The sequence below is a fragment of the Mixophyes fleayi genome, chromosome 1 (assembly GCF_038048845.1).
Source record: "Mixophyes fleayi isolate aMixFle1 chromosome 1, aMixFle1.hap1, whole genome shotgun sequence".
NCBI classification, from domain to species: domain Eukaryota; kingdom Metazoa; phylum Chordata; class Amphibia; order Anura; family Limnodynastidae; genus Mixophyes; species Mixophyes fleayi.
In genome coordinates this window covers 146,599,875-146,612,569 of record NC_134402.1, presented here as the reverse complement: position 1 = coordinate 146,612,569, position 12,695 = coordinate 146,599,875, and the positions used below count along the sequence as shown (strand labels likewise).

The 12,695-nt window shown below is 37.7% G+C and overlaps 1 protein-coding gene across 1 annotated transcript in view; it reads right to left on the bottom strand.

The window, feature by feature from the left end:
- Nucleotides 1-7,992: 7,992 nt before the first annotated feature.
- Nucleotides 7,993-12,695, bottom strand: part of STPG2 (sperm tail PG-rich repeat containing 2) — a 629,437-nt gene continuing 624,734 nt past the window's right edge. Inside the window, exons 13-14 of the mRNA XM_075201509.1 lie at nucleotides 9,698-9,858; nucleotides 7,993-8,214 (exon numbers count right to left, since the gene is read on the bottom strand). Coding sequence (XP_075057610.1) covers nucleotides 9,724-9,858 — 135 coding nt within the window. The 3' untranslated portion in view covers nucleotides 7,993-8,214; nucleotides 9,698-9,723. The remainder of the gene's footprint in view (nucleotides 8,215-9,697; nucleotides 9,859-12,695) is intronic.

Genomic DNA, 12,695 nt, shown 5'->3' with positions numbered 1-12,695 from the left:
TTTACTGAAAGCCTACTTACCTTGAATCTGGTATTCTGTCCTGTCTGCTTCTCCTCTGTAGCTTCTCCGGAGAAGTGCAGGGGAGTGTAGTCCATTCATGTGGGAAGCTTTTATTGCTATACAAAGTAAATATGCTATGTAAATTCATTTAGCCACCATGTTGTTCAGAACATTGCGGCTGCAGAATTTTTACAAGAAATATCTGCTGATTTTTCTCACGCCCCCATTGAGGTGTAAGGAAAAGTCAGCTGAGAAATTACCGTAGTAACGGTAAAAATGCACAGCCGCGATGTTCCTCAGAACATAGCAAGTAATTGAATCTGCCACATAATGTACAAAAAAATGATTATAATAAGAAGATTGTGCCTACCTGCCATACTCAAGTTTGTCCGCAGCTCTTCCAATCGGCAGCCACCAGGACTCCATCAAGATCAGCAGAAGAGGAGGAAGAAGGTAAGAGGGGAGAAGAAGGGGTAGCTGTGAGGGGCACAGAGAAAATGTGGGTGTTGGGGCAAATGGTAGAAGGTGAGGAGATGGATAAAACAAAGGGTGGGCAAAGAAACACAAGGGGAGACAGAGTTGCACAAAATTAAACACAGACAAAAAGTGGGGGTAAGAGATGCACAGACACACATACAAAACTGCAGACAGAGAGGAAAACACAACAGGGGACACAGAGTTCAACAAAATTAAAGACAGACAGACACAAAGTGGGGGTAAGAAAGAGACAGACACAGAGATGCACAGACACAGAAAGGGGGGGGGGGCAGAACCACACATACATAGAGGGAAACACAAGAGGGGAGAAGAGACGGGGGGGGGGTTCATAGAGTTCAAGAAAATTAAAGACAGTTACAAAGTGGGGTAAGAAAGAGAAAGACAGTCACAGAAGACAGAGATGCACAGACATACAAGGGGGAGCAGAGCAACACATCTAAAATAGCAGATAGAGGAAAACACAACAGGGGAGAAGAGACAGGGCTGGGGGACACACAGAGTTCAACAAAGTTAAAGACAGTCACAAAGTGGGGTAAGAAAGAGACAGATACAAAGATACACAGACACAGAAAGGGGGAAAGCAGAGCCACACATACAAAATAGCAGGAAGAGACAGGGGGTGAAAGATAGAGACAGGCAGACAGAAACACTGTGGGAAGTGAGGGGGGAGGGGTGGATGCTTACCGACAGCAGACAGCAGGGAAATCGTTGCTGGTATCATGTGACCAGGAGCAGAGAGGTCAGGGGGTGAGCCTGTGCAGTGTGCACATGAAGAGGCCACGCCCCCTGTATAATCAGAGTGGTCGCATGCTGCCTCTATACTGGAACAGGCAGCATGCGGCCAAATGTATAGAGATATGGGGAGAGGGGGGGCGTGATTTTGCTAAAGGAAATATCTAGCATCACAGTAAGTGTGGCCGTGGCGCCCCCTTGGCTTTGTGCCCTGGGCAGTCGCACCGGCCGCACACCCCTCGTTACAGCTCTGACCATACACACATAGATAGTAGCCATTGGCCATTCAGATTTACTTTTTACTAGTTCCAATCAACATCTGTTTTGGATGGATGTTCATTTTGGGCTTACACAGCGATTTGGGGGTCGATTTGGTTTAAATGAACCAAATTGGCAATCAAAATGATGCATTTATAGAGAGACATTTAGGGGGGAATTCAATTAGTTGTGATGTTCCTCAGAACATTGTACACTTTTACCATTACTACAGTAAACATCTCTGCTTAGTTTTCCTCGCACCTCCATGGGGCTCGAGGAAAAATGAGCCGAGTTTTTAGTTAAAATTTACCTCTCAAAGTGGTCTCTGGATTGGCCGTGAGACACTTTGCGGCTAATTGTATACCTCCTTAGATCCCTCATCATGAACATTTATTTGTATAGTGCCAGCAAATTCCATAGCACTTTACAATTGGGAACAAACAGCAATAAATCAATACTGGGTAATACATAAAGACAGAGAGGTGAGGGGCCCTGCTCGCAAGATTACAATCTATGGGACAATGGGAGTTTGATAGACAAGGGAAAGTGCTGCATCATATTGCATATTTTTCCAGCAAGAATGCAAAGGTAAAAAGTATTGAGTGGGTTGTATGATCAGTCACACAGCAATGTTGGCCAGATGGTTGTTGTCTTGTGCTACCTGGGTAGAGGGTGGTAATAGTGTAACCTAGGGACATTAAAATGGTGGTTGAGGAATATCATAAGCTTGTCTGAAGAGGTGGGTTTCCAGAGAATGCTTGAGGGTTTGAAGACTAGAGGAAAGTCTTTTTGAGCAAGTGAGGGAATTTCACAAAGTGGGTGCAGCCCAAAAAAAGTCCTGTAACCGGGAATGGGAGGATGTGATGAGAGTGGAAGAGAGGTACAGATTTTGTGCAGAATGGAGTTGAGAGAGATTTTGAGACAGGTGAGGAGATGTACGTTGGTGCAACTTTGTTGATGGCCTGGTATGTTCGTAGAAGAATTTTATATTGGATTCGTTGAAATACATGCAACCAATGTAGAGACTGACAGAGTGGGGGTTTGTGTCTGATTTTGGGAAGACCAGTAAGGAGGTAATTAATGGCATTTTAACAGTATTTTTGAAAACAAATGTTAAGGCTTGGTAAAAAAGTGATAGTAAGCAGAACATTTATTTCACTAACAGTCCTACAGTGCATTTGCATGAGTTCAAACCGGGAAGTCGGGGAGCACCTATGTAGTCCATGTCTATAAATTCTGCGGTTAGCAAATGATCTTTTACAATGTAATTATGCAAAAAACAAGTTCAAGTAAATGTATCTTAGCCACATTCCATGCAGACTGCACATATTTACTTGCTCATAGTGCTTGTTTAGGGACTGTCTTACTTCAGCCATTCATGGCAATGCATCCATGTCATGTGCAAGCTAATTTCTGGGCATATAAATCTGTAAATATGTGATTTTGAATTAACTCCCATAAAAAGTGTGACATGGCTCAGAGGAGCTGTTTAAATCAATGTGTTCAATTATGTTAAACTCCCCAGAGGGTGCTGGTAGATAGGAGCCTAGATCCATTGAAGCACCATGTATCCTTTATGGCAAATCACAAAAGTGAAAGCCTTTAAAAATATCTCTTTCAGGACAGTGAAATCTAACACACCTCTGGAAAACCTCAGATATACCGACTGCAGAGACAGGGTTATATGTGAATGACAAATTCAAGCTGAATAGGGTGACAGGAAAATATATTATAATTTTTTCCAATATTATACTTACCAGCGGCATGTGTGGTATGCAGATGAAGGGGAACTTATGACATGTTGTGTGGAGTTCAAATCACGTTTGTGTGCCATAATGGTGTAAAGTTAGGACAGGGTAAATAAATCCTGGCTAGACAAGGTTTTTGTCAACAGGAGTCATAAAATCCTAATTTACATTTACATAGACCTCTCAGTTCTGACATGACAGGAAGGGGGGCTGTGGGCCCTGTAGGCTGGTTTTAAAACTGAACTGTGAGTAAGTTTTTGCTCTCTTTTGGGAGTCAATCTGATATTGGAGAGTGTCCAGTTTCTGCTTCTCCCAGCACCAGAAACTTGATTATACGTGAGTTATCAATTCTGTGTTTTATCCCTTTTATTTTATAAGAAACAATTGCATTATATTTGTATGTCATTTTGCTAACTGTTTTATCTTAAGCATTGTGGATGTATTTTCCATATTAAATTACACTTAATAAATTCAAGTCTCTGTGTTCTTACGAATTAACGCAACGGTTTAATCAAAACGCTACATAATTGTAAACCAGGGAGAACATTGTGGTCTGTGTTGACTCTGACTAAAGTAAATTGTGCTAGATTAGTTCTAAGGGAGAACCGAAGGCTTCCCAAAAAAGAGTATCAGCTCTTCATTAAAAAAAAACCTTGGTGGTGGTATAGTTGGTACGGCAAAGCTAGTGTGTGGCATAGATAGGGAAGGATTTAAACATTTAGACAGACCAGGTGGTTGTTTTTGGTTAACCCTTTGTCCCACACACGTCACGCAGGCTCAGGTAAGTGCTGTTCTTGACAATGTAATTTATCTGTCTCTGTGTGCCCTCCATGTACAGAGAAAATACTGAAGTTTAGTGTAATTGAAATACAATACCATACTACTAACTGGTTTTTCTTTGTCCACCCATCCACTCCACTAATTAGTGGAGATACCGTGATCTACTGGCATACAAAATTTGTACTGTATGACTGTTTTATCAATCAGTAACATTTGCTGCTCTATAGACAATATAAAAAGACAGATTACACAAATATTAATAGAAAAAAAAACAAATAACCTTTTAAACCATAGGTATTCAAAAGTCAAGATTGGCCCTGGACCAGCTCATAAGATACCACCTTCTACATAAACTTTCAGGGGATGCTTTGGCTTTGGATTGATGAGAAATGTGTTGTATTCCTAAATGATAGCCATGAAAACATTTCAAAACCACAGATGTTTCACAATGAATATCAAATCAGTGTATTGTCCCCTACTGTCTAAACAAGCACTGCGACACAAGAAAACCATAATATTCATCCCAAAATCGTGACATTGCTTAATGCATTCATGCTCATTCACTTAACTACAGAAATAAAATGTGACCACTGACTGGTAGTTTCACACACTGTATAAGAAATGGAATTATCACAACTGCTAAGAACAATAGAGAAATGGACCTTGGAGAGGATTCTAGAAGAGATAGATTTATTTTTTTTAACTCTACTGTCCATGGCTTATAATCCATTCCTAACTGTATTGGTAATTATTTCAGTGAACCTTTCTTTCACATTGGTCAAGTGAAAGACTGGTAAATATATTTAGTTATTAGTATTTTTAATAAACTTTGGCCATTCATATGCTAGATATGTGTTTCATATTTAATAGAGAGGTGTTATGAAGATGTTCTAACTTTGTAATAAAAATGCTATATTGATTATGTATGCAGTCAATTTACATGTTTCCCGCTGCAATTTATTGTAGGGGCCTTTATGAAAACTATTCAAAGATTAACATGTATGTATGTTAACGTAAAACAAAAAAAAGGAAAACAATTGATCAATACCAGACAATTAAGTTAAAGTAGAGTTTTGGCTTTAGAATTGTGGGAGGAGAACCGTTTATTACATAAAATAGTATCCTCATGTCTTGTTTTCAAAGCTTGCTGTCAATGTATTACACCACTATTTTTCTTTTGTCTCCAAGCAATTAAATTCTAAGGATATTATTCATTCTCCGCAATTCACTAAGTTAATTAACTGTCCAACGTCTACCTCTGTATATTAACAATAAAATAAAATGTAAGTTGAAGTGATTTTAGCTATCGTTTCCAAATCATCATAAAATATTGACCTAAGTTTTTAAAGTATCTGTACTCTCTATATATCATGTCCTTATGAATTGTTAATTCAACCCTTTAGCACTCCTTTATCTCTTGTTTGCAATTTAAGGGAATGAAAGAAGGATGAAAAAAACGTATAATAAATCCAGACGTGGTTTTCTCACTTGTGGATGCGTTGCATACCGCCTCCTTGAGGCTCATTTAGGCATATAGAAATAATGCATGATTCATCCAGGCTGTGTAGTATCCTGCTGTTTACTGAACAAAACTAAACAGCAGCTGGAATAGAAACATAGAAACAGCGAATATGACGGCAGATAAGAATCACTTGGCCCATCCCAAGCATGTTTCATTTGCTCTGCCTCTACCACTGTATCATCATCTACCACCTCTGATGGGAGGCTGTTCCACTTATTCACTACCATTAATGCAAAGTAATTTTTCTTCAAATTTCCTCTGAACCTACTTCCCTCCAGTTTCAGTGCATGTCCTTGTGTTCTAATACTTCTTTCCTTTGAAGAATGTTTCCCTCCTGTACCTTGTTAACACCCTTGATGTATTTGAAAGTTTCTCTCATGCTCCCCTTCCCCTTCTCTGCTTCAAACTATACATTAATATAATGTAGTCTTAACGGGTAAGTTTTGTGTTGTAGGCCATACCTTACACCATTTTAGTTACCCTTCTTTGCACAGTCTCTAATGTATTTATATTCTTCTGGAGATATGGCCTGCAGAGCTGAACACAGTACTACTCTAGATGAGGCCGTACCAATGACCTATAGATTTATTACTTCTTTATTTTTGCTACTGAATACTCTCCTTATGCAACCAAGCATTTTAATTTCCTTCCTCATTGCTTTGTTACATTGCTTACCTGCCTTTAATTTATCTGAAATAGTGACTCCTAGATCCCTTTCCTCCTCAGTAGTTTCCATTATAGTGCCATTAATACTATATTTTTTTGGTATTAAACTGTAGTTGCCACTCCCTTGACCACTCCTCTAGTCTACCTAGATCATCAATAATTTGCTCTACCCTTCCTGGTGTGTCTAACCTGTTGCCTATATTTGTGTCATATTCAAAAAGAAATACTCTCCCTTCAATACAATTTGCAATGTCACTAATAAAGATATTAAAAAACACTGGTCCAAGTACGGATCCCTGGGGTACTCCACTGGGAACATTTCCCTCCTGTGAATGCAATCCATATGCTACAACTCTTTGTTTTTTAAACCAAGATCTTACCCATTCAAGCATCTTAGAATTCAATCCCAAGCTTTTAAGTTAATTTAACAGTCTGCAATGTGGAACAATGTGAAATGTTTAGAAAACCATTGGCCTATATACAGGGCCGGTGCTAGCCTCCATGGCGCCCTCCAGAGCCCGGCACCCTAGGCAAGTGCCTAACCTTGCCTAATGGGAGCGCCGGGCCTGCCTATTTATCCCACATACGAGTTGCAGGAGTTACCGTCCCTTTCTGCTTGATGCCTGGAGAAGTTGTAAACTGTGTTCTGGAAATCTGCAAAATCTCAGCTAGTATCTTGGACTGTATACCTTAAAGATATACCAATCAACAAAACACAAACCTTTAATTTGATTATTACTTGTTAAAGAAATTAGTTGATGGAAAATATAAATCAGTTAGCTAAGCATTCTAAAAGGATTTAGTTTTATATATTTTTAGCTAGCCATTGAATAATAAATTTACTGTTTTATCCTGTTTTGTATATAGGTTTTATGTAGGTACAGGCCCGCCACTCCCATTAGGCAAGGTTAGGCACTTGCCTAGGGTGCCGGGCTCTGGAGGGCGCCACAGAATTCTAAAATACTTTAAAACTGTGCGCCGACCGCTGACCATACCTGTCACGGCCGCCGCACAGCATTCAGATGCACGGGGAGGGGGGGGGGGGGAGAGGCTATTTTGTCACCACCGCCGCCTCTCTACTCCGTCTCCTCCCCATCCACTTACTAGTGTCAGTGAGTGGAGGGGAGGAGACGGAGCAGAGAGGCGGCGGTGGTGAGACAAGGTAAGGAGAGGAGATAGGAGGGAGGCGATTTTTGCGCGGGGGGGGGGCGCCACTTTTTTAAAAATGCCTAGGGCGCCGTGGACCCTAGCACCGGCCCTGTGTAGGTAATATATATATATATATATATATATATATATATATATATATATATATATCTATATCATAGGTATTATATAGGTATGTTTTTATATTAGTATCTGCACTTCTTAATTGCTTTTTATTCTTTTTAATTCTTTTCTAATACTAACCACAAAAAGGTTTGCAGGACCTTTTTAAGAAATAGCACCATCTTTCTCACAAGACAGCTGTTTTATTTACATATTGTTTAACAGTTTAGACCCTTGTTTAGTGCCTACTGTGACATTTCTACTTTTCAGACTTTCTTCCAGATCTCATATTATTTAGCTTAAAGGCAACTTATTTCAGATAAATCTATTAAAGTAACTGCTCTGCAAATGAGGACAAAAAAATAACTATAGAAAATGTTTTACTTAAGGAACCGAAGGGAGGAAAAATTAAAACCAATAATAAAAACACACTTATATTGTTAAACATTTTTATTGTTTATATTTCCATTGTCTTTAATCAAGAAGTACTGGGTCAACCACATAACATAACCAGGAAAAATGAAAAACTGAAAAAGTCGAGCATCCAATTCTTTAATCATATAGCTCTCTTATTTTTAGACAAAGCATGCAGATGTGAAATTAAACTAAACATTTTGAAAACTTGTATTTTTAGCTTGTTGTTCTTAAGTAGTCGCATAATTTAGTGATCGGTTAAAGTCTTTCGAGAGTAATTGTCAAGAAGTGTCTATTGCATATCAGGATACAGCTGTATGGAGGCAACTGTGGTAAAAAAGCAATGAATGGAAATAAGCAATGTATCTCTATTTTCATTCATTTATTTAACTGCTTTTCATTATGGAATATAGTTTTTGGAGTTTGCAATAACGATTTGGCAACAGTTATTAAATACAATAATAACTTTATGCTGGGTATTTTAATTTCTACAAATCCATTATTAAAGTAACATATTTCTGTGTTTAAATTCACAATGTGTATTAAACATATTAGATTGACTTTACATACTGTTTTATGTGAAAAGAAACTAACTCTATCTCAACATCTGTGATATATTCCCCCGTCTATATTTTGTAATAGACAAGTGAGTCTACTTTGGATTCAAACCAACAATTCTGATATGGTTTTGTCAATTCCACAGATGTCCAGCAGTTACTGTTTAAATCAGCGATGGATTTAAAAAATAAAATGTTATGTTTCAGAAACTTACTTTCCTTAGAGGGGACCCAATAAATGCTGTAAGCATGCAATCTGTAAGGGAAATTCTTGTGTGACAGATAACTTATTTTATCATATTAAAGTATTGTTTTTTTTGCTATGCTCAAAAGTTAAAGAGATTACCTGAGCTGCCTGGTTACAGTATTTTATATTCACAGAACTCACATAATAGTTACTACAAATATTACAGCAACACTGTAAAAAATAAAAAGTGTGGACAATTAAGCAAACAGTGGCAATTCACCTGCAGATAATTGTGCATTTATGATGTGATCTTAACTGTTATTATACTTATGATACCATTGTATTATATACTACTGAATTTCTTACTTTCTCTGATGTCTCTGTATTACCCTACTTGTATTAATTAAACGGAAAGTCTGCATTCAGATACTTCTATTGTTTATATTTAGTGCCCTGGGACAAATAATCTCAGGTCTGTACATTGAATACAATTCTATCTATACAGCAGATCTGTTGTCCTGATAAGAATTGTGAAAAGAAATGAATCTTTCTGAACAATACAATATATGAATATAGATTTCCCCAATACAGAACAATTGGCTAAGTTTGAACATTTGTGGTAGATTAAAACTATGGGCTATCCAATATGTCTAAAGCTGCCCACATATGCTATAAATCCAGTCAGTTGACCCAATCACTAACAATCATATTGTGACTGATTTCACCATACACAAGATGATTATATTTAGCAGAATTATATGCCAAAATGCCAGATGCATTCTGGCTGGCTGACAACACCATGTCCATGCATCGGCATGGACATGGATCAACTGATCAGACTTCTAACCTGCCAAACATTTGTTTTAGGTTGTTTGTAGAAAACTCACTACAACTTCAGGAAAGTTTAGTTAAAAGTAATACAAATATACCTATTGGATGTAGCATGCGTCTCCTACTTCATGTGTTTCACCTGACAATTGCATTTATACAGGCGAAAATGTACATAATAAGTACATTGATTTATCTATATATATTTGATTTATATATATTTGTACATTTTACTCACCAATTATAATAATCATTTATATCAAATCAGACACTTAGAAAGAATGGTTGTTTATCTGTTTGGTCTTTCGGTGGACTACTATCCACTCCATTCAGCAATGGGTTTGGTAGAGTGGCATTAAATGTCCCCTTCAGCACTGTGTCCTTGAACATAGGGCTCAGCTGTTGAGAAAAACATAGACAGTATGGTATAGAAATATTTAACATTCAAGGCTACCAAACATTTATGATGTATGTGATAAAGTGTCCATGTGGTGCTGCCTGTATTGGAGAGATAACCAAGAAAACTAAAAACAGCAAGGACAATATAAGAATTGTACTTTTCATAAAATGTGAGTCATTTTCACCAGCTAAATATCATAAACCCCAAGTTCATATGACAGATGCTGGCATTCTGATCATGGACTCTAAGTGTAGGTAATATCCTAATAATCTTCCTTTGTCAAATTAAGGGTTCACTGAATTACAGAAACTTAAATGAAACAAAAGGAAAATAAATGAAAAGTTAAAAAATGCAAGACTATAACCCAGATGACACTAAATGTCACTTCTTGATTTTACTTTTTTAAGGTAATTCTTGAACTAGGGCTTAATAACTTTAACTGGACAGAACATAACAGTTTTGTTGAGCTTCTTTTGATGAAATATCAAAGACTGTACGTGAATATTGGCTATGCTGTCCACCTACTTTTAAACCAGCATTTAGGTTTCTTCAATAAACTGTCAGACATGCATCTAAATGCCCCTTAAGACTTTGAGAATTTAAATGAATAGCAAAATTCAATGGAAGGATACAAACACAAAAGCATAAAAACAATACATTTCTATAAACTGGTGAAAACAAAGAATAGTTTGCCTTTAGGCCCATGGTTTTGAAAACAGCCGTTTTCAAATGCACTCGAGTGTTGATAGGCATTTCCCTGCAGTATCTGTATCACTGGGAGCTGTTAGAGATTAGATAATAGCATATGTAAAAGATGGTAACAGTAATGATTCACCTTTCACATGAAGGTTGTGATCTTTCTCTGTGCTAGATAAGAGCCTGTTTATGCTGGAGTGTAAGAAAGAAAAAAAACTTGACAACTGCCACAGCTATCAGAAAGAATACGTATGTAACAAAAGGTTGCAATATTATATAATAAAGAGTGCTACGATAATGGCAGCTTTGACTACACTAATTCTTATGGGATATAAGTAGATAAACATTACTACTGAACAAATGAATAGCACATCAGACAAGCAGGGAGTTAGAAGCAGCACAAACTAACTAATTAGAAAGTAGAACTGATGTAATAGAAAGTGACTAGGGGCAGAGAAAAGGTTATTTGCCACTTGATTTTCAGATTATACTACTGGCGTTTGTAAAGCTAATGAAATGGAAAAAAAATTGGCTAGATTTACTTGCATAATAATGAATTGTTGAACTACTGCAATTAAGCCCTGTTATTGTCATTGTCTAATAAAAACAGGCTGATTGTACTAGTGAATAAAAAATCCTACAACATTGGGATTATCTCAAGGTCTTGAAAAATGTGTTAATTTAATATCATATGCTATCTTTCTGAAAGGTTTTCAAACATACTATCACTGTGCCATTAATACTCTACCAGCATCTGCAAAATAACTAATAGTCTTTGTGTGCAACCTGGAATTGAATTGAGAAACATAAACCACCACATACACAAGAGGACAGAGCCAGTGACGGAACAAAGGGTGGTGAAGGGCATGCGGCTGTTACGGTATCCGGAGGTGAAGGAAGTCCAGCAATGCCGGTTCACCTGGACTATAGAGAGCACTGCTATACTTGAGACGCCACTCTGTTCTTAATTGAGCAAATTGGAGGACTGTTCTGAGCCACACATGCTGAGTTGAGGCTACAGCATCATGGCTGGGCCACTACCCACATTTTGCTATGGTGCCCAGTGACAACACTGGACTGAGAATAATAACACACACAAAGCTGGAGACTGTAATATACAAATTATGCGACTTATCAAATGCTAATTCAGATCAAAGCACAGAGGGATATTTTACTCAGCATTAACTCCGAAGCTCAATGGTTCTCATTGCATCCAGGCTGGCGGCACCCTAGCAAACTAACAGCACAGAACTGTTGATATTTTAACAAGCATCAGAAAATTTATTAGGTTCAGTAGTAAAAGTTACTTGTGACCTAATGGGCCTGACTAATCAAGACATGTCTCTCCCGATTTTGAGCATATCGCGAGCAAAACTGCACAAACGTACAATTTATCTACATACACAAAGCACATTTAGTACAACCTACATTTTCTGGGAGGGAACAGGGCATGGAACGGGTGTTCGCCCATAGTCAATGTACAGTAAGGGCGTGCCAAACTCAAGCGCATGCAAGCACCAAGCTGTGTGCATCTCAAAAATTACTTGTTTTTCTTACATATCTTTGCTCCAGCTACAGGGCTAGTCTATGTCTTGAGTACTAGTATTGACCTCCTATGCAGCTATAAAATGAGTTAGAAATCAGAACCAACTGTAAAAATGTATATTATGTTCAGTAGACAGTAAGATTGTCCTAATAAATATATTTTGTGGGAAAAAAATTATTAAAAAGTTTTGTTTGTAACTGCTTTGTCATTAATGCTTATATTATTAACAGGTAACATTAATTCAATAGATTTTTCTTCTGTGTGTTCTTTTGCAAATCTATATTCCACATACGTATTGTCTGTGTCCTGCAGTGTCTTTTGTAGTAGAGCAGGGCAGATCTACACTCAAATTCATCAGTGCACATATCTTCAGATCTGTTCTTTGTTGAATTTGGGAGTACACAGGACCAATATGCGTTCAGTATGCGTGCCTCAATGTATTTTACACATTGAAGTCCTTCAATGTGTCGATTTATTTCAAGCCTCCAAAACAGGGCTCTTTTTATTGTAAACTTTAATCTGAAATAAAATGTTAATATTTAACCTAGGATCGTGTTACAACTTGTCTGTAATGGCTGTCCAGAAAAATGACTT